Below are 23,611 nucleotides of genomic sequence, written 5' to 3' on the forward strand. Positions count from 1 at the left end.
TTCTCTATATGGGACACTGATGTCTGTTCAGGCCTATGACTGGAAATTTTTAATGGTCCACCCAATGGGAAATTCATCTTTTAGGGAAGAATTAGACTCTTTCCAAATCATGCTCAGGTGTGGTAAGCTACTTATATTAGTCATGTGGTCACTATGATCCCTTCACCTCACAATATTAACAAAATTAATCTTTCTCAGTATTATTCTGTACAAAATATAGGCAATACAGGCGGTCCTCGACTTAGGACATTGTTCTGTTCCTATGTCACGTCATAAACCGATTTTCACTGTAAGTTGGAACATACGTACATATTGTAAGCACTTATCCTATCTAACACAGTAATTATCAAAAAAACACATCTAAAATACATTTAATAATGAACACGAACACGAAGTTCGCATTATGCATTTACGACGCAAAACCATTTAAGTCGAAACAAGGCTTATACAGTAAATGGGAGATGTGTCGTAACCTGAGGACCGTCTGTACATCCATTTCTGCTTTATGCTGTCACCTATCTATATGTGTTAATAAGGATCTGCAGCAATTTTTCAGATGACCTAATAATGCAGCCACATAAAAGGTCCTTGAAATCTTTATTTGAGGATTTACTAGACAGTTTCCAGGGGCTGTCATTATGATGTGAGACTAAATGTGGAATTCAAGAAGCATTTTGTTTTCATAGTAATAATGTGATGTCTAGAGGCTTGGAACATAACTTTGTGTTTCTTTACTCCAGGCTATTTTTGCCACTGCTTATAACTACAGTTCCAGTGATAAAACAAAATCCACGATGGCTGGATCCTGTTTTATAACGTAATTAACAAGATACTTGTCCATCAGTTCCACCACCAGCCCTAGGGCAACAGCTTACTCTCCTTTCATAACTAAGGAACCTGATAGATTTGTTGCTGATACAGTATACCAGATGAGTTTGGAGACTTATTAAAATTAAGTACATCTTTATTCATAATATCAGAAAATAAAAATTCCAATGAATAACATAACAGAGAATACCTGACCAAGCCAAATGCAAAATGCATGTATATTATAGACTTATAAATGTAAATGTCAAAATCTTGTGAGAGAAAAAAATGCAAAAGAAGGTTTCATCAGTCAATTTTCAAATTTTAAATCTTTACAGATACACTGTGCCTCATATGTAGCCCATTAACTACAAAGAACACTATCATTATTAACACTATAAACGTTTCTAGCTGAAAATTGTTAATTACTTCAAAGGTCTACCAGACAGCAACAGGTATATTTTTTAAATGACCAGGATGAACTCAGACTGCACAGAAACACATTAAAATCTTGAGGTGACAAAGGTCCATACTTTTCGCTGATTAACTTATGCCAGAAGCTTTTTTTCTTGGCAGTAATCTTGTTGATGCAAGCATCCCAAGTATATAAATGTACACTGGCAAAGTCATGAGTTTTATTTCTTCCTGTGCATGACTACTTTTGAGGTCCTTATATCAAGAACAGAAGGGAATTTACTCAACCAATCATTAAAAAACCTGTTGCCTTCTCCTGAGTTATCTTCTCCCTACATACTAACAGCAAATGAAAAGTAAAAAAAAAAAAAAGAAAAGGGTGAAGAACTGATCAATATTTTTATGAAACAGAAGTCAGAAAAGAAAGCCCACAAGAAATTAAAAAAATCTTTTGTTGTTGCTATTCTCTCTCCCTCACTCAATAAGGCTAGAAAGAAATCTAAAGATCACTAGAGCATTAACAAAATACATGCAAAGTTTAAAATAGTGCTAAAAGGAGAGTTATAACTGCTTTTTAAAGGGAAGAATAAATGAAATACATCGAGTGGACAGACATGAGAGACATTTCTAAATATGCTTATGTCTGTACAATGAGCTTCTCACGAACTGGCTCACCAACAAGCAAATATTAAGCGTGCAGCAGAAATGAAAGCAACACAACTGTAAGCCAGGTACCTAAAACCTCCAACAGAAGCAAAATCAAACCTCTCTAAAACTTTTCCAGCAAAATAAAGGCCAATCACTAACAACAACATAAAAGCTTCTGATAATTGTAATACACCCTGTGAAAATACATTTTCTAACTAGCCGAACTAGTAGAATGTTCTCAACTCTAACTACATCTTTTCTGTTCCTGTATGTTATTTACTTTCATGAACTATGAGCATGCATTAGTTTGAGTGCTGATTGTTTACATATAGGTGCCAATCTGTTGACTGTTCATGCTAAGAGTATTCTGCTTGCTGCAGTGTAGATAATTATCATCAGTTTGCTTCTTTTATCAATTACAGACATCGGACATTCCAGTCAAACCATTACTAAGCAGCACATCAGCTATGAAGAATCAAAAATTATTAATATGCAAAATTACCAATGTCATTAAAGAGCAGCAGGAGACCACCACTAGCATAACTCCCCTACCACTACTTTAGCAATAATATATATATATTTTTTTATACTAAAATTAGTCTTAAATATAGTACAAGGAGTGACAGAACAAATAAACCTGAATGCAAGGTATAAAAGGTCTGCTGGAAATTTGTATGGAAAATCATCCCATCCACTTCTTTTAACTTATTAAAAACTCATTTAAGAGTAACATCCACTTCTAAAAATGTAAGTAAAATCATTATAAAGTTGATTATTTTATTAGCATCTGTTCCCAAAATAAGTCAATCCAACTGTCAAAAAACATTATGACCAAGCTCTAACAGAATCTGCAATCAGCAATTTAAAAAAAAAAAATGTTTTCTTTATGACTTAAATTGTGTCTCCAACAAAACAAGCTTTCACTGTTCTTGAGGAATTTTTTTTTTAAATCCGCGCAACTCGATTTAAACTACAAGTATAGATGTTAATGCTTACTAGGCTTTCACAGAAAATAGCCCTTCAGAATCTGCCTTTACCCAGAAAAAAAACCCCGCAAATTGGAACGCCCCCTTTCTCTTACCATATTCTCATGCACGCATATGAATGTACACACACACAAACATGCACTGTGCACATTTTCTGCATAAGTATAACAAAAATTTTCTAAAAACGCATGATACAAAGTGTAAATTACTGTACCAAGTGTGCTCTTTCCAACCCCCCAAAAAAATGTGTTCTGAGAGATAAATACAAAGACTTGCCCCCTACAAGCATGCATGTTCTGCAGGATAAAATCACAATATAAACTTGTACAAAACAGGAATAAAGGTAATGACTAGTCACATGTTGGAGAATACAATGCATCCTGAGACAAGTATTTATGTGATTTGCTTGTGCAAGAAATGTACCTGAAAGGTCAACACTATTCAGGAATCTAGTGGAAAGTCATACAAGAAATATATTAACATTAATCTCAATACCAGATTCACTGAACACTTGTTTGTGTCCATTTCTCAGGCTGCACTGCATTCCAGGATGCTATGTGGCATGGTAGGTGACTATATTGCACCTGACACCAAGGAAAACAGCAGCCGCCACCAAGCACATCTAGGCATGCAATGAAGAAAGTTTAACGTACATTGAAAGGCCGTGTCCTTACCGTCTGCTGCTCCACAGCACCATTAGCAGTAACGGTGACAGCAGCAGGCGTGGTGTATATTGCTGGTGCACTTGGTTCTGAAGAAACACTGGACACTACAACCCCAATGCCGGAACCTGCCGACACAGGGCTGACCACCTGGTGGTGGTACTCTTCCAGGCTTGCTTGGGGGTATGCATATGTAGGCGTCATCTGGTTCTGCACCACGTGCTACATTTAAAGATAAAGTACATAAATTACATTGAGTTAACAAATTGTTAACAGGAAAGAACAAAACGTTGAAGAATAGTAGACCATTTATCCATTCTACCTTACGTATTTTGTACTAAATGACAGTACCAATTAAACATGCAAAGAATCAAATTACAACTACCAATAACGAGAATATTTGAATTTGAACATAAATGTTATCAGTGTTAAGAATGAATGTTGTTTGTACCTTGTCAGTAACAAGACATCACATCTTTTAAAATGATTTTATTTTAAACTCTATCAATAATCAATAATTTTAAAGACTAATACACAAATAAATAGCATACAAGCACACAAAGGAATACAATTAATTTCACCAGCTCTATGTTTTAATATTAAAAATTCTAAAAATAAGAGGAAAGAAAAGAAAATGGGACTCTGAAATCACTCTCTGATGATCCTTTCAAAACCCTTTCATTTGCATTTTTTTTCATTAGCACAGGAAGTCTGAATTATAGACACCTAGACTGGGTTACAGACAAAGGTGGGAACTAGTATGCTACATTATTATTAATCTAAGATTTATGATGTCTTAATGTAGTTGAAAGTGTTGATGAAATGTTTAATGGGCACAGATAGGTAAAACATGACTAAATCATATTACAGACCACTATAGGTCAGTGTTCCAGCATACAAAATCAAACTTTTTGTAACCCAGAGACCACCTGTACATTATTTGCAAGCTATTATTTACATGATCAAGCCATCTAAATGCATGCTTAATCTTTGAATTTAACATAAGAAACATATTGTACACTTTTGATAAACAGTATCTGAAACTCACCCACATCTTGTTCCTTGATTGGTGTGAATGTCATACTAAACGAAATAGTTGACTACAGGCTACAATCATTATGCTGGCCTGAACTAATATTTAATTACTTTTTTCATCAAGGTTTATTAGCAATCGGAAATTGCGCATCTGAATATAAAATACTGCCTGTTTCATATGATTGCCTCCATTTTCTGGCTGCTGTTAAAGAGCAGGAAATGTCAAAAGTGTTTCCGAGAGCAATTAACAACAAAATTGTATGATTGTGGCTAAATGTCACTATTAGTAATACCATCATTAGACTAGCATAGTAATCTTGCTTCCTAAAGCATGCCTTAACAAACAGCCTAGTACCACTCCTGAGAATTCCTTGTTATTGCATATCAAAAGAGTGGTTTTTAAACTATACAGTCCGCTCTTTCAGTCACTCCATCTGTGGACGTATATACTACATCGTTTTGGATTATAATTTTAAATCAAACCATCGTGTTGGTAAATAACATCGCGCTGAGACTGATTTTTCCCTCTATCATGGGTGGGGGTTATGCTGCTCACACTGCCCTTGGCAAATATCTATATTTAAAAAATAAATAACCACCACGTTTTTAACACTAACGGTGGTGGCCATCTGCCGACATGCCACGATGCAACGAGACTGTAAATTGCGCCGCGTGCACACAACACATGCTACACATTTCATCGCACACCAGGCCACGAAATCGAAATGACATATCATTTAATGGCTTCTGACCTTTGCAAGCAGCACTTTCTGGAGTCCGATCTGCGGCACAGCCAGAGGCGCGGCAAACACAGTTTTTATCATATTGGTTATTCTTGCCAAGCTAATGCGATGTCAGCTGTGATCCACTTCCCCAGATACCACCGTCTCTCACTCTCTTTCCGATGCTTCTTTCTCCTCAAACACAAATCTAAACAAGGTTTTGCGATAGTCCATATCAAATTGCTGTTTTCGCCATCCCTGTGTCACAGACGCTCATTAAATGTTTAGATGATTCAGACAAGCTACACACTGCTGCCTGTCCTCTTTTTCTGTGTACTGTGCGCCAGGATGGATGATGCCCTCGCCATGCATCACAACTGAGTGGTGGGGTGGGGGGAAAGAACTCCGCATTCACTGTATGCATTCACACAAACTGGCGGCGCTGGCACAAAGCCATCTCCTGTGTTCACGCATCAGCCAGAGCCAGCATCCTTTTCCTCAAAGATGGTGGTCGGACAAAATTTGGGGCTCAGACAGACCGACGTGTCCGCTGCTCCAGCGGTTCAAGCTAGTCCCTCCTGTAGCTCTCTTAAAAACTGACAGGCCTCAAGCGCAGGTCCTCCTGATCAATATTAGCACTGAAACACTGCACACAACTACTGGCTAATAATGCTTCTCAGGCTAAAGCTTTACCCTTTACCCCAGCTGGCCGAACACTTGGAACACAGGCTGACCAGTGTTTGCCAGATGGCGCGGTCAGCACGATAGCTACGCAGTCCTATCTGGGTGCCATCAACTTTACACCTATCAATCGAACGGATGCGAAGCCAAAAGGAACATTGCTCGCTCTTTCCGCTAGTTCTGATGTGTTACAAACAGTTCATACTGAGTCTGTTACTCTCACTTCACATTCCTAAAACGGTTCAAGAAGCCAGAAAATGGAACAGAGGGCAGAATATAAATCGCACAACCTGCCACAGAAATATTTAATTCAATGCATGTTACATCCACTGTTTACTATATACATCTATTTCTAAAAGTTTTTTTCCACACAACACCCTAGTGAAGTAAGTACTCCGTACATGCTAAATGCTATCTAAAGTGATAACGGATAGCTCTCCATATGCAAAGATAATGCAGTGGCGTTTTGATGACACTGACGGTAATGAAGAATATGGCGCCAACTGCACGAATGCTATTTGTATTTCTTAGTATGGATCATCTCGCTCAATTACAGCTTGAAATTCTCAGTTCTGCAGCGGCCATTACTGCATGCTCAGTTTTGAGACTGGCACCGGCAGCTAGCCAGCCAGCCCAGCAGCGATGCCTGAAAATGGGGTCACCATCCTAAAATTTGCACACAAGATGATCGGCATTCTTTGTTATCTGGCTCATTGGTCTAGTCGCATGATTTTTCCAACACAAATCATGAAAATAATACATTATTATTTTAAGCCATAAACATAATTCTGTCCCACAGACCTGCTATGATAGCTTATAATTGATCTACACGACTGCAAAAAATCTTGGTTCCCATAGTAACCAATGGATCTTGAATCTTGAAGCACAATTTGTTACCAGGGTTGCTACTTTTCCTCCTATTCTTTTACATGCAACTGATTAACTGGTAACTGTGTTAGTACCTCTTAGATAAAACAAGAGTGCACATCTCTGTGACATATCACATTAAGCAAGAATACATACTCTAATGCATAAAATTTTCAGGTTTGGTTTATATACATATACACCACAGCATGAACAACTTTTATGTAGAATAGTTAAGGAAATAATCTAACTGGCTATTTTTAACAATACTCAAAAGGGAAATGCAATGAAATTTTCAGATTAAATGTGTCAAAATGGTAGTCCGAGTGCACTGTTAATGTTGTGTGTATATATATATATGAAACTAGCAGAAATAAGTTTATGAAAGACACGATTTAAAAATCATCAAAATCAAATGATACATTTCTCCCAAGTATTTATAATTTATTACACACCATCACCACATATATGTAACATTCATAAGCTATAACAGATTATTTATAATTCAAGCAATAACAGAAAAATAAAAGACACATAAAGCCTATTTATAAGATTAAGTTAAAGTATTCAACACCTTTATATACAAGGCAACTTAACCTCTAAAATGTCATAAAGCAGTGTTTTATGTAAACTTTTCTGGTAATTTTCTAACCTGAGCATACTGTTTGTTCTTGAAATTACTGAGGAGCTGTAAGACTTACTTCTTGGAGACATCCGCATTTGCACCATTTTTTAAAGACATTAACAATTTAGCCAGTAAGAAAAGAAAAACACCCACCTAAAGTAACTACTTTTCCTAGTTGCACTTCATTCATGTACAAGTGCTTGGAAGGTTAGCTAAAGCAAATCTTCTATCAGCTACATTTACATAACACTTTTATCCTCAGTCAGCTCAGTCTTTCTCAGAAAATCCATAACTTATGTGGTTATAAAATTACTACCACTAAGAACAAAGTTTTAAAAATATCTGGTCAATAAAGCTATTTCATGGGGGGAAAATACTGAAAGCAAAAAGCAACTTTGCAGCTAAATATGCTATACCTCATACTTGCTACCTCAGTGGTTGTGTATGACAAATAAGAGTTAAATTCTCAACTGTTTCATACACACCATTCTCATGAGGGATCCTGACGGTGGCATTTGCATTGGCATCCACATGGAAAAGGATAATGGTAAAGCAAACTGATTTAAAGTAGATAAATAACTTCTTAAAAAACTCTAGAAAACGATAACCTTGGACTTCCTAGCTCCTACTTTGTTTACTGAAATGATGGCCACCGTCTTTCCAGAAATGGAGTGACACCAAAACCAATGTGGATAGTCTTGAAAGCACACTGCCAGCCACTGTGCCAGGCACAAATAATGACTAGGCACAATGGATGCAAATTAAAGCAGTCCCCAATGTACAGGCCACATGTTGCACACTAGAAAGCCAATACCATCCCTCTCCTTGCTGTCAGATGTAGTCAGGCGCACATGGAAGCGCATTGTGACTAATGACCACAATTTCATGCATTACTTATATCTGGAACAGTAACCTGCACAGAAACTACTTCTACCAACAACAAAAAAAAAAAACACGTTCACTACCATTTCTTATATCTTTCAAGTCTGTCAAAGAAAAGTGAACAAAAACTCACAAAACAATGTGAACCGATAGATGTATTTACCAGCGGTTTAGCCGCGATGGGGGCCGGCCACATCATCCGTAAAGGTGGAAGTTTAACGGTTTTGAAAATGCGAATGAAACTTCTCTGAGAAGAAGCACCAAGATGGCCGAATCAAATCATAAGCTGCTAGCAAGGGTAAGTTTAACTAGACGCTCAACACAAGTGATGGAAAGCTGTGCCTCTTGGAGGAACAGGAGTACGGTTGGTCTGTTTATGATTAGGGGATTGCGGGGAGGGCATGGGGCCGACCGCTCAGAGCTGTGGTTGGTTGATTCCAAGTTTGGGTGAACCTTGGCAGCCCCTAAAAGCGTTCTTGCGAAATTGGAGAAGGGTGCTGGAAGTTTCCAACTCCTGTACAAGTTCCCTGAACAGCAGGATGCCCTTCTGTGCTAAACTTTGTCCCGCTACCGAGTTCAGCCCGTCGAACTTATCTCACGTGGTCGGCCACGGCTTGCGCGAGCAACTAAACAGGTTTATTCTTCATAAACCAAAGAAATGGGGAAATATATGAGGCACTGAGCACGGAAAGCTTCCAACCTTACTTTCAGATAATAACTTCGGCTCAATCGCCATTGCAGTCTCTCCAGTTTGCTGGCGCTCTTAAGAGTTAACAACTGCATTCTAAAACATTGCAGTGCCTGCACGTGGATATTGTTAAGATATTGTCAAGCTAATCTTCCAAATCTACAAAAAGTCATCGCGTGTGCCGAAAATTAAAATGTGACAAGCGTTAACAACGAAATGGAAAATCGAATCGCAATTAAAACTTAGTAAAGTCCCGCGACCGTTTAAAAAAAATGAAGCAGGATTTTATTGCAAGTTACCCATAATTCTCCATCGATATATGTCCATCCGTTTTCAAAAGGCGGGTCTCTAAAGACTCTTTGGCTGGATTCAAACACTGGATACATGCCATGAGGGAAAATGTGATACTTTGCTTAATATTTCCTATGCGTCATCTGAAGATGCAGAAGACATTTGTTCTTGACGGACAGCTTAAATAGCAACTGACATGCACTTCTGCACAAAATGTTTACGCTCTAATTCATTAAAATATTTCTAGGAAAAAACATGCTTTACCATTTGAATCTGTTCTGAGTAAAAGATCAATATCACAGTTTTAAACGCAATCAAATTTACTTTAATTCCAAGAGGGTTAAAAAAACTCGGCTACAGACGACGGTGCGTGGTAACAAGGGGAAAGAACTACAGGCTGGCACTAACACTTGAGTGATGCGTCTGTTTCTCGCGACCGCACGTGCACACACTTGGAAACGTGCATTGATAATGATGCAATATTTATCAATACTTTTCTGACAATAGCTTGTCCGATGACTGGTTCCAGATGAGCCACTCAAAAAGAATTCCTAGTGTGAAATTTGAACAATTATCTGAGATATGGTAGCTGACCAATAAACTTTTCCTCTATCATTATTATAAAAATAGGGTGTGACTTGCTGGACTGGTAACAAAAAGAAATAAAATTATCAGCCTCTGGGAAAAAACTGCAACTACTATAACATTAAAGTCTATTATCCCAACATTTGCACCTATTGTAAAATGTATCCCATCCAAAAACCAGAAAGATCACAAATAAAGATAGCATATATATGTAAACTAAAAATACTTTCAGTTTTTACATTTCTGATTATTTAATTCATTAGACTTGCAATAACTGGTGCATATGCATGCGCCTGTCATTAAAGAGTATAGAGGAGCTATAAATAAGTAAATGGTTAACTAAATATAACAAAAGAGAAGTCCTAAGTTTAAACAAAGATCAAACCCTAATTTTTGTTGAAGACATTAATCTTCCATTTCCCTCACAAATTTCTAGTCAAACTTTTGTCAGCTCTGCAGCTGGTATAGCTAATTCATCCTTCTAACCTCTACCCCTACTTCAGCCCTCACCATTATACTCTAGCTAAGCTAGCTCTAACCCCTATCCCTAAACTCTGCCAAGCTAATTCCTAAGTTCAGGTAACCATTTTTGCTCTTAATCCCTCCCATTATATCATTTATGATAATGGATGACAACAAAGTAGTAAAATGTCATTATGAAACCTTTTTCATCGTCAATGCAAAAAACAACTACTGACGTGCATTGAACATGCATTCTTACTTTAGAAGTACCTGCTTCCTTCTATTAGTTATTATTCACAGATTTTAAAAAAAATGTATGAGTAAATCTAACTATAAAAATACAACAAAAGATAATTTAATAGACAAAAATCCCCTACCTCAGATCTTGGTGTTTGGTGAAGTATCGAGAAATTTGTACAGATTTTAAAACAGTGAGTGGTAAAATCTTACTATTTCAAGTTTATTTTAGTTCTTGTTTTTTCAAACTGCTTAAAGAAAAAACTTCCTCTGCAACTCTAAGGCACCCGGGCACCCTTTAGGCAGGCAGAGACCGCACAGGCAGATTTGTAAGGGTGGCAGATGCCAGCCCAATGAAGAATTAAGGTTGCTTTCTCTTTGTGAGTCATCCTCGTCAGTCTGAAGCCTTTGTCACACAAAGGGAGTCTAGCACGGGACAAAGATATTCACAGCAGTTCTTCCCCCTTGCATTTCAGAAAACGCGACATCTCGACTACAATTGATTTTTTTAAAAAATCATCCTCGATGCTATCCTTAATCATTGTTTCAACCTCGGAAGTATCTAGTTCAAATCTACTCGGATTTAAAATTACGTTTTATAAACAGATACTTTTCCTCCTCTATTCCAAGCGTATTATATCAGCTTTTGCAACTTAAAACTACTGCTCTATAACCAGGTCACATTTCACACGAAGATCTGTATAATACAAATGATGTCTTTTGTCATCTAGTGTGTAAAATAGATTTTTAAGACACAAGCTTTAACATTTTTCAATAAAATGGTTTTGTAGACGACTCATTCTTGGAACATTTTAATGAAAACTTAAAAAAAAAAACTGGTGCCTTATCACTGCACATGCATTTAATCTCTAACATAGTCACCATCTTTTCCTGTGGTCTGGTTTAAAACTGGCCACTGCTTTGCAGTTTTTAAAGGCTACAAAATTTTGGGTTATTAGATTGCCCATATGGTATGGCAGAATGGTAGATTGACCTCTGTTACTCATGACCCCAAAATAGGATGTTAACGCTACTGATGATATCGTTAAACACACATACACATTATGTTACACAATGAAAACTGCTTTTGTCGGTAAAAAGGTCAGCTTCTTAACGATAATGTCTTATTCATCCTAGGGAAGCACAAGAAACAACATTCTTCTCCGACCCCAGGTAACACACATAGTTGTCTATAACATTTCAGAAACTTAGGAACAGCATTAGACAAAATGATCTATAAACTCCAGGTGAATAAAACAACTTTTTGAACTGAAATGAGTCCCTTTACTCTGCTTTGATAGGCTGAAATAGACCCAGACTCTTTCCCAGTTAATGACAAAAATGATCAAAAAATGAGGCAAATCATTGCTATATATTGTATGAAATATTTTAAGCTGTTGCTAAATGTTTGAAACACAAAGGCTTCAATGGCATAAATGTGGCCACCATGTGTCAATGCCCTTCCAAATCCAAAACCCCTTCATAAATGTGATGGTCACAATGCCATTTCCAAACCCAAATCCAGTCACAGAATTAAATCCAATATTTCTGTATTTTTGTTTTTACCACCAGGGTAAAAAAAATGTTTAAAATATACTTTACTAAAGGATCTCACTATTTTATATAGATGGGTGGTGTTACTCTGCACTGGCTACAGGATAGTAATTAGACAGAAATAAACATCCTTTGCTGGAGATAAGGACCTTTGACCTATAATCCCGTCCAGGTGAAAAAGCATAGGATCATCCTAAGGGTTGGGGGGAGGGTTAGAACAAAACTGCTTTCAGCAATGGGGCAGAAGTAAAATTCTGCTTTTAATAGCTCATTGTTTTGTTTTCATGGTTATAATGAACATGCAGCATGAAACACAATGTTATATATATGTTATATAAGTTTTATGGTTCCTTAACTAAAATAACAATAACAATTTGTATATCCATTTGGAGTTTAAAAAATATAATACCTTGCTCATTATTCCTACTTACCAATGACAGTAGGGTTTTGCTTGTAGACAAATGAGTAACTGGAACTGAAACTTCTTTGCCTAGGTCTTAGACAGGAAATTTAAGTGCCAGAAATCTGAACAGTACTCCAGTATACAATGGAGTACTTTTTCCTGTGCTGTGACAAAAGCTCTTATCCAGTGTGTAGAAAAGTGAAAAATGATCTACACTTCTGATAATGATCCCTTTGTCACCCATTGAAATGGAAGCATTACTAAACAGTGTATCACTTTACAACACTGTAGATAATACTTTATTATTGATAATTATATTACCACCAAGAAAGATCATTTCTATTATTCAGTGAAAGAGTTTTGAATATAAATACTACTATTATAGCAGATTAATAATAAATCTTCAAATTTATGAATGCTTTGCCTGTCTTTATTACAACAGCCTGATGCATTTATGCAGAATGTCAACTGTTATCACAGTAATGGTTTATTGTTACTTATTTTCTTTTACTTAGCTGTTTGGAATAAAACAATGCTAAAACTACACCTCCTCTACTCACTTCATTTTTTAAATGTTGCAAAAAACATGCCCCTGTGTAAAACTATGGAGTTGGCTTGTACTGCTTACCTAAGTCATGACCACTATAGGTATCCATTGGAGTAGCACACATTTTGTTTGCAAGTCATAGATTTATGTTGTTAAATCTACACATTTAATCAAACTTCTGCTATAAGAAAACAAAAGCACTCAAAAACAAAACTCTGCGCACCGTTTTTATCTTATTTCTATGTTCAACATTTTTTTATGGTTTTTATGTTTAAAGCCACTCAAATTGTAATTCATTGCTGTCACTAAAAAATCAAGTGACTACCATTATTGTGGTATGGTTGTGTTCATGTTGTGTTTGTGCTCGCAGTGACAGTAGTCATTATAATCATAATGGGGGCCATTTCTGACTTCCTGCTATTGTGGCTGTCATCTATTGTTCTTATCATTTTTGCAGTTGTCTTCATCACAGCATAATGACAGTTATGATCACCATCATTGGTATAGCTATTGTTACCCATATAGTTGGTGTGCGTTAGTTGAATCATCCACAACACTCATTTCAAGCAAAGTTTTGCAATAAAGTTACATCCCATGCTTTCATATGAGGGCTTTCTGCGGTATTCAGTATACAAGTTGGTAAAGTGTATTATGTGTGTATTTCAATAGATGCTGTGCAGCTAGAAGAAGCAAGAGAAATTTAAGATCCTTCTGTTTTGTTTCCACTAACAAACACAAAGCCACATCCAACAGCATAAGTATTTTTTCTTACTACTTGTGAATTACCTCAAGAGCACAACCTTCACAATCTTTATCTAACAATTATTACCTAAACAGCCACTTTAGAAGACAAAAGGCCATCACAACACCTAACAGGCAAAATGCTGATGAAACTTGTTACTTTCGATGCTTGAATTGCATTTCTTTGGTATGTGTACAGAAGGTAATCATACAGACTATAATTCGTTGCAGTTTGACAGGACTATCTATGCACACTAAACTGTTTCATTAATAATATCCTCTGGTGTGCACAGTTATCTTCACGTCACTTTGGATGCAGTATGACAGCTGTGTTACTGCCTAATATTTCACATCACTTTAGAAGGAACTTCATTTCTATACTAACTTTTGGCCCCACCACTAATATTTGATCCATCATAGCAGGCGAGCACTGCTAACTATGCACATTTCTGCGGTCACAGTGAGGCGGGAGAGCAAGTAAAAAAACAACAACACACAACTAGAAAAAAACCGGCAGAAGGAGAAAAGTTTTTGAAAACTGCTAGTTTGGCATGTAGCCAATGTTTGCGGGACAATGCCGTCTAAATTCGAAATGTTCGCCTAAGGTTAGTAGTTACTAGCTTAGTGTATCGGTCAACGCACCAGCGCACTGTTTCAGAAAGGCTGCTCCCGTTGTTTAAATATATAGTGTAGTGACATACAGATGTCACCGACGCGTAAAGCCATGAACAAAGGCAACGCAGAATGTTCCCCTCCCGCACCCTCTACAATGCCACTGATAATCTGCAGTGCCCCTCATGTGGCTGTGAGAGAAAATAAGCATGGAAGTCCTTCACGCTGTCTCCGAGTCTAGGTCTTAACTACGACTACGTTGTTTTCCACACAAAGTTCCCACCCGTGGGATCATCATCATAAATGACTTGACGGGAAGGCTGAGAACCCCTTTCATCCCCACCCCCCACAGTGAGTCACCGTTTCCGACCGACCGCTGGCTTATTCGGCCATCGCCGGAGGAAGTTTGCGCGGCGTCCCGAAAGTTGCAAGCCCGTGTCGTCTGCGTGTACATGAGGCGGCTGATCGACACAGGGATGGATGGAGGATGATGATAAGGACTACTACGTGCGACGGCGTACTTCCGAGCTGTACTAAGGTGATGCCAGCTAGGGTTTGTCATAGGTTGTGACCCTTATCTCTATCGCGCGCTCTCTCCCTCATCACATGCTGCTGGCGAAGAAAAAAAAGCAAGGGAACCACATATTTTTAGCTGTACAGACAAAGAATAACTGCAGTTTTCGACAGATAATTGTGCAGGGCGTCAAGTGTTCCACTGAATGTAGAAAGGGTACTTACTGATGCGTAAATGGGCGCTGTTAACAGCATCTTGTCCTAGCCAATATCCTCCGTGTTGTTCATCCCCTACCATCCGGTGTCGCAGTCAATAATGAGCTGAAGTAAAAAATTGTCCCTCTCCAGTGGAGAGATGCCTACGTAAAGTAGGTCAGCCTCGGACAGGAATGCAAGTTTACTTTCAGCTCACAGCACCACTCTGTAAAGGCCAGCAGAGGGTGCGGGGGCTGTGTAAGTGGCGGAGTGGGCAAGCCGAGAACGCTCAAGTCAGTCGTCCGCTCGGTGTCCGGTCCGTGTTCGTGATCCAGGGCTGTCAACACATCACGAGCCTGGGCCCTCAGCTCAGCGCTCGCACCCCAGCTGTTTCCACTCGGTTACGTTCCTCGCTGTCGTAGGACACAGCACAACGTGTAGCGTCTCTCGTTAGGTGCAGGTGGTCACTTCTTGGCTCTGAAGTGGCACTTTGTTTTGAGCAAGCGACCTCGAGACTGTAGGTTTCTACTTCCTCTCGCCAACAACTGTAGCACGGATAGTTTTCCGCCCGCGGGTAGTTTCGACAGTTTCATACTACGCAAATGATTAATCATGTGACGGAATGCGGTGTCACACGCAGAGGATGGATAACTTACTATCGACCTGTCAGGGAACAAAACACAAGACACCTCGGGTTCATCTTTTCAGAGTCTGCACACCCTCACCACTTGTCACCTCATCCTCGCGATCTCGCCTCTGCACCACACACTGCCGTACGACGAGGCACTGTCATTCGTCACCTGCCCGTGCTTTCAACTGTTGATTCATCGCACAAGCTACCCAACCAGGCTTGCGAAAATAACAGGTCCCACCTGTCCTGAGTGCACACAGGCCCCACAAAGGTACTGTTTCCAGTGCGCCTCAGCCTTCGTTGTATTCGAGAACAAGATCTGCTGTGTCTCTCTAGCGACTTTTCTCCGTCTTTCACTATATTTTATTGTCCCCCTTCGCGTTCGAGACGACGCAGCCCGCTCTCAACACGACTCGTGGGTCTGCTGGAAACGCTGGCCTAGCCGTCACTGTGTCGCCGTGCGAGCGAGGACCACGTAAGACAAAGACACGGGGGTAGTGCAATGCATCATGACGTTCCAGAGCGTAAGGAGCCGTCTGCTGGCTAGAAATACAAAGCGTTTAACGCCGTTGCATTGCAATTATCCATAAATCTGGGAAAGAGGAGGGGTTTGAGTTAGTGCTTGCCGTATAACACTGCATGGGTGGCAGTAAAACGGCACCAGAAAAAGGCTATACCTGGTAGTAAATCACTGTCCTGCCCATGTACTAGGCAATTGAACTGCCTGAATTGAATTGTTAACATGGTTTATCAAACCATTTGTATTCTGCAAGAAACGCATACACAAACCACACTTGTCACCGTATATTTGCATAAATGAGGCGGTGATAATAGGTTTCACAGGTGAGCAACAGCCTATCTATATTGAAAGTTCATAATTTTATCATATTGTCACTCATCACATGCTACTGGAAAACAAAAAGTAAGGGGACAACACACATTTATAGCTATGCAAAGAATAACTGAAATATAATTTCACTAACCATCTATTGCAGATGGCAATAAGTAATAAAGAAATTTAAAAAAACACCAGCTATATAATAGTGCACTTTATAGGTAGCAGCTTCTGTAGTTTGGCCTTTCACCTTTGAACCCTCATCATTTCAACACAGAAGGGTCTTGACAGGATTTTGTCTCCATTTTCTGTTAAAATAGTTGCCTTTGTGGTGTCATGGAGAGAGTTGTTTTAGGAAATGCATCAGCCAAAATAACCCTTTTTTTTTCAAATTTCATGTCCTTCATATTTCTGTTAAAAATATATGTAGTTGTCTGTTGCTTACATATGTAGTACATTTACATGTTTAATGTGTCTAGGCCATACATGTGCAAAAGAATCAGCATGAGTCAATACCATTGTTGATGTAACATTTTACAGAAATGCTGTACTATTATTTCGTGTGTCCAAAATTAATCACTACCAAATAAACACAAAGTGCCTCCAACCATGTGATGACCTATATAACAGCTCAGCCACTCTAAGCATATGACATCAGTTTGTTCAAGCAGTAATTATGATGCATGATTCTTAGAAAGCACTTTTCGTTTTCGGATGAATAATGAACTGGCAGACTTAATCCATGCAGTCCTTATGGTTTAGGACAAAGACAAGTAGACATCCCTGCATTGTTGCTTTCAGCAGCAATGAATTTTTTTTTTATCTGTTGCCTGCAAATATAATGTTCACTATGCTCCAGTCTTCAGAAACCATTTATCCTTATGCTTGAACCTACTGTTGTTATCAAGCACATTGTTTGGTGTTCAAAATTAAGATTACTAACTTTATTACACTGTGTTAAAAAGCTTGCATTTTAAGTTGTACTATGATGAAATGGAAAAAAATTCCCAACTTTCCTTACACTCATAGGCTAGTAAGCATCTGCTTCGAGTTTTCCAGGCAGTAAATAATAGCAGATATAATTATCATAATGTATTAACTTCATATTTTTACAATGCTGATACTAAAATTTCTTAACACACAACATAATAATTTGAGTCAATCGGGCGCTGGCATGGGGACAGACACCTAGTGAAACTGCCAACAGCATAGGAAGACAGTCAAGCAGACAGCAATAATACATCCTGATATGAAGGTCAGCTTGTTAGACCTAGGGAAATATGTTGCTTTAACCTCTAGAACATGCTGCACATGCTGAATGTGACTGTCACATTTCAGGATCCACGCATACAAAGGGAAACAACTTCAGTTCAAGCCACTATACTTCCTAGAGGGGAGGGAAGGGCTGGGACTTGCACAGTCTCAAGATCTGCCCCTTTCACTGATGGATCAAAATGCCTTAAAGGGTAAAATCAGAATATCTGTTCAGTGGCACTGTTATGTACAAGAAAAGTGTGGCTTGCCTGATTATTTTGATAATAATTCGTTGTATTTATCAATATTAATATGTCTTCACACTACATTTATTAGCTTTCCAAAACAAGAGAACTAAACACGGTATCAGTCTGCCATCAAACACAAGAGTGGGCTCCTATGAAGAAATGACATAGTATACCTGTGACAACGAAATACTGAACACAGTGACAAAACAATAGTTAGGAATGCTACATAGCTGAACCACCAAGTAATGGCTGTTTATAAATGTTAAAGGAAAAATGTTCAGTGTTAAAACACTTTATTGCATGGGTGAGAACCATTAGGAGATGATGCATTATGGTTGGTGCCTTCAATAGGGTTTATTGGGTTCAACCTTTTTTCTAACTTCTTTCATGTTCTTTCTCTTTACTAGAATATATAATATCTGCTAGCACCAAAATGCTACATGCTACCGCCATAGGTGTGTAGTAGTGACAAAGGTAAAAGAAAAAAAAATGTATGCCGAGGCAACAGGCACTTGAAATCAAGTGTACCCTCTTCAATCCAGCTGCTCAACCACAGATAAATTGTCAGTTGTGTGTGTGTGTCTGTGTGCATAGGTGTGTGAAGATGTATATGCGTCTTAAGAAAAGTCTAGATGCAAGATTGCATGCTTTTAAGTTTTCTTTGATAAGCCAATTGCTTATCCTTATCTTGCAACTAGCACTTGTTCTGTCTTTATTTTTGTAATTTATTTCAATGAGCACCCTTCCTAAGTTATAACTGTCATTTGCTTCATGAAATATTAATTTTAAAACCATTTTAATCAATAACCAATATTCTCTATTAATCCTCTAAAAATAAAAAGGATAATTTAACACAATGAAGCAATATTGTTTGATACATATTAACTAGCAAATCTGGCCCGAAAACATCTTCAGTAGTCTATTTTTCTTTTTTTGATTGGACATGGTTGGCTGTACCTACACATCGTGTAGAATTCTGGCGAAAGGGGGTAAAAAGGGAGAAAAATGATATGTCTGTGTAACTGCAAGACCAGTATGTTTCTATATGTATAAAAATTAAATACTTTGCTAGGTTTTACAAATATACAAGTTTTAGCCTTCTTGTATCTTGTGAATAATTTATTCATAATTCAAATTCCTCTAAACACAGCTATACTGATGTGTATATATATTTCAGTTCTTAAAAATATGCATCAATGGACAGTTGCTTCTGATTCATTATTGTTATTCTGCAAATGGTAGTTTTCTATTTATATAGAAAAGTTTATCTTCAAATATTTAGGTGAAGAATGAAAAACTAAATCACACATGTAAACAGTCTTTACCAAACATTTGTCCCTGAGTGAAAATAAAAGCCTCAATCTAAACTGTGCCTTCAGCAGTAGCAAAATTCCTTCTACTCTTAATAATAAAAAAAAAAAACAACTCAAATTTAATAGGCTGGCCAACACAAGCACAAAAATACATTGGCTCCTGCAGCAAACACTTAAACTGCACAGAATATTTAACCCTATAGGAAAGTTCTCTAATTTTCAATTACATCTACAAGAAATCAAAAGTATTCCCATGTGGTATATCACAAATACTGTATATCTTATTAAACTGTTTTGCATTTTTTCCAGAAAATACATCTTCACAAGAACTACAAAAAAGAAAACAATATTGGCAATTAATATTGATAATATGTTACTGAAGCTTAATGCTTTGTAAACATACAAGAATGTTATATGCAGAATATAGGGAGGCAGCAAGCAGGACAAAACTGAAGACTTAAAAGCTTCAGTTATCCTCAATCCCATTAGATGGCTTTGACACTGATTTCAAGTGACTTGATAGCAGGAGAGAGATTGCTTATTGAGGCCAAGGGTAACTGTGTAACAAGGCCTTCTTATAAAATTTGAGTGTCCGTTTATGTCTCACCAAATGACATGAAACAGCCCATGCACTACTACTCTAATGAATTTAAGTGATGTTGAGGTGTGCACTAGTGTCAAAAGTCATCAAGAAATCAGACTCTCAAAAAACATACATATATAGTTTTACATGTCTAAAACTGGTTCTAATAAAGCATTTGGACAACCAGGATTATATTAACCTGTACACTGATATAGACTTTTCTGTGAAAAATTAAAAAAAACTAAGCAATCTGAAAACAACTTAATCTTAAATGGACAGAATAGCAACTGAAACACTGGTCCCTAAACAGAACTGTGTGAAGACTGTCCTTAAAAGTCGGAAAAACATTTCAGGTCAGCTTCTAGTTTGTGAACATAACAATCAAAATCCCAATGGATATTTTCAACTAGGTGACTCTAAAGACCCTAAACTTTAATCACACTCATAACTCTCATTGAAAGGAAACTTCACAATTAAAGAGTAATATTAATACCATACTTCTCTGAAAATAAGCCCCAGAATGATTATTTTAAAGGATGCTTGTGATACAAGTCTTACCTCAAATATAAGCAGCCCTAGTTAAGATCATCAGCCAGACAGATTTTGCGCACGTTAAAACACATGATGGACGAACTGAATTTAAAGTAATGATATTAATGAATAAATAGTATATCAATACTTAAAATAAATGATAATATAAATTATAGTTAAGTCTTTGTAAATGCCAAGCAGGTGCAGCTGGATGAGAGATATACACCTACGCATAAATGAAGTCACAAGAAATTCAGGCTGGGTTTGGAGAATTATAACGATGTTCCAGAAGATTATCAAATTAAAATAAATGTAGATTTCTGTACACGAAAAAATAGCATCCCTTGAAAATAAGCCCTAGCATCTCTTTGGAACAAACATTAACATAAAACCTGGTCTTATTTTGGGGGAAACATAATAGCAACCAAAGAAAAAGGTGTCAGCTTTTCTTATTTCTGTAGTTTTCTCATCATTGTTATAGCTAATTCTTTGTTACCATAATTAATTATTTTGCAACTCCTTGGATCTATGGAGATATATTATTTTGATCAACTCAATTTTCATGCTCACTTCTTGATTTGACTGTCATGTAACATCTGTGGTATCTGAGAAGTGGGCTTATGAACTGTGTTTAAGGAGATTCAGGAACTACATGTACAGAGATTAGAAGGATGTCCCTTTGTATAATATATACTGTAAATAATGGTGACACCTTTTCGTCTTTTGGATACAAAGACGTATTTGATTTAGTACAACATATATTAGGTTAAAGGTTTTACTACAAGCCTTAGGCTATTTGTTTGGAGACTTCATCTTGCTGTTAAATACAGTAATCCCTCGCCACTTGACGCTTCACTATTTCGCGGCTTTTTATAAGAAATTAATGGGAAAAATTATTCGGGTATCTATGCTTCTTCGTGGATTTTCTGCAAAATTCGATCAGAAGAAAAAATACATATTTTATGAATTTTTAGATAAAAAAAAGCTCATACTGTATAAAAATATATTACTAATATTAATTCTAACAATAAAGAAATATTAAAAAGAATAATATTACAGTATAAAGCCTTAATATAGTGTATTAATAAATATGCCATTCCTATTTCGCAGATTTTCAGTAATTGGGGGTGGTTTTGGAACACATCTCCGGCGATAAACGATGCATCACTGTATAATGAGCTTTGGATTAGGGTTAGCTCACCTATTTGGACAAATTGCTCACCATTAACGCACTGGACCCACCTACCCTATTTACAATTGTGATTCCACCATTTAATATGTCAGCAGTGAGTGACCAATTTTATGACAACTATGGATATGATCTGAACCTATTGTGTTATTTTATCTGGTTATTCTTGTAACAAGTACATGGTAAAATTATTAGAGGTATATTACTTTTCTTGTTATGGGACATGATGTACATGAACTATCAAACAAAATCTCCAACAACTTTGACAATACAGTTTAGTAGCAAGAGTCCCCAACTTCAACTGAGTTGATTTCTGTTGCTAACTTTTCCAGATGTGATTTTATTATCAACTTACAATCTATTACTTTGAGCGAATCATGTCAGTGAGGCAAGACAGTGAAACAGTTGTACTCTTGATAGGTTGGCAGCTCACCATCAGCAAGGGGATAAAAAAAAATTGTGGTTGTGCCAGGAACTCTCCCATTCCCTCTCCCCTCTTACAGTTACTATGCATGCTGCCTCCCTTTTCTCCCACACTTTTTTGCTCTCAAATTATGACATTATCAAAATTTGTTGTGTGTACATGTTCATAAAAATTTCTTAGCTAATATTTTTTCCATCTGGAATTATCAGTAACATAATTAAAAAAAAACACAGCCTAGAACAACATGCACAACCAAAACACTGCCTATGACCTCACACACACACAAAAAAAAAACCTCCTACCACATTTGTTGAGGAGTAGACAAATGGATTTTTGCTTAATACTCAACCAGAATATTTTCATCAACCCAACATATACATACACTACCACACTTTAATATAAAATGTATAGAAAAACCTAGAATGTCATGACATTAGTTGTTACAAAGGAACAATCTTAACAGTCTGTTGCCTGTAAGCAGTAATTGTTTTGTTTATCTATTATGAGATGACATGAGTTGAAAATACAGTGTATATGACAGTGAATGATGAAGGTATGTAAGTCATTTTCATAATGAAAACACAAGTGATTAAAATAAAAATGTTAACTTATTCTGGTCCAATTATAAATATGCTTGCAATCTTTCATAAGTTTTCAACTGACAATTTTTAAGGATGATTTATCTTGCACAGTTATCACTTTTTCCTGTACAACTGGTGTGCATCATATAAGAAACAAATATATTTAATATAACAGTAACATAAAAATAATCAGTTCCTACAAACTTCTAGTTATGGAATATTAATAATTTCAAAATTGTTAACATAAGCTATAGAAACAAAAGTGATGAGACCTGCTTTGTATCTAAGAGCTTGGTATGAAATGGTTGGTAACAGTTTTTAAATGAAGCTTATGCTTTTTGATATATTGTAGCAAGAAGAAATAGTACAGTTTGGACACTGCATCAAACAATTACTTAATAGATATGTGTCAATTGTGTTTATAGTTTCCAATTCCAGAACAACTATGCCAGACCTGACTTTACCATCTAAATTGTTCTGGTGTTTAACCAGCTTAATATATCCCTGGCGTGACTATATAAGATTTTTTAAAATGTATTTCTGTCAAAGATCACACTGACCACCTGATTAAGCTTTAGTTTTTCCTAACCTGTACCTTCCATGGATGACGTAACTCGGCAGTGCTGATAAGACGGCGTGGAAACTGTTTTGCTGTATTTTCAGCGTCAATATTTTGAGAAAGATGTATATTTTCATTATATAATTTCGTGTAAATCAATGTGAATCAGATAAGTGTTTCTAGTTTGTGTGAATCGATCGTGGATCCAATGAACATCGTTGTGTCGCGCTGTCACCTGACACGTTCGTTGCAAGGGGCGCTTAATTTAAATGGCCAATCTTTACCAAAAATCTACATTACACAGATTCT

The 23,611-nt window shown here is 37.1% G+C and overlaps 1 protein-coding gene and 1 long non-coding RNA gene across 13 annotated transcripts in view; one reads left to right on the forward strand and one right to left on the reverse strand.

Annotated features, from left to right (window-relative positions):
* LOC112568145 (RNA binding protein fox-1 homolog 2-like) overlaps window positions 1-23,611 on the reverse strand; it is a 45,876-nt gene that overhangs the window by 21,143 nt on the left and 1,122 nt on the right. For 5 of the 12 annotated variants that reach the window (XM_025245328.1, XM_025245286.1, XM_025245321.1 and 2 more), the window contains exon 2: window positions 3,509-3,739. In XM_025245328.1, coding sequence (XP_025101113.1) covers window positions 3,509-3,739 — 231 coding nt within the window. Of the gene's footprint in view, window positions 1-3,508; window positions 3,740-5,304; window positions 5,958-8,459; window positions 8,677-10,729; window positions 10,870-15,184; window positions 16,401-23,611 lie in introns of those variants that run through there. The other 7 variants (XM_025245304.1, XM_025245311.1, XM_025245361.1 and 4 more) reach the window with 6 other exon arrangements.
* Window positions 16,813-22,439, forward strand: LOC112568200. The gene is made up of 2 exons (XR_003100030.1): window positions 16,813-18,086; window positions 19,745-22,439. It is a non-coding gene; the product is annotated as an uncharacterized LOC112568200 (long non-coding RNA).

The sequence above is a fragment of the Pomacea canaliculata genome, linkage group LG1 (assembly GCF_003073045.1).
Source record: "Pomacea canaliculata isolate SZHN2017 linkage group LG1, ASM307304v1, whole genome shotgun sequence".
In the NCBI taxonomy this organism is placed as follows: Eukaryota; Metazoa; Mollusca; class Gastropoda; order Architaenioglossa; family Ampullariidae; genus Pomacea; species Pomacea canaliculata.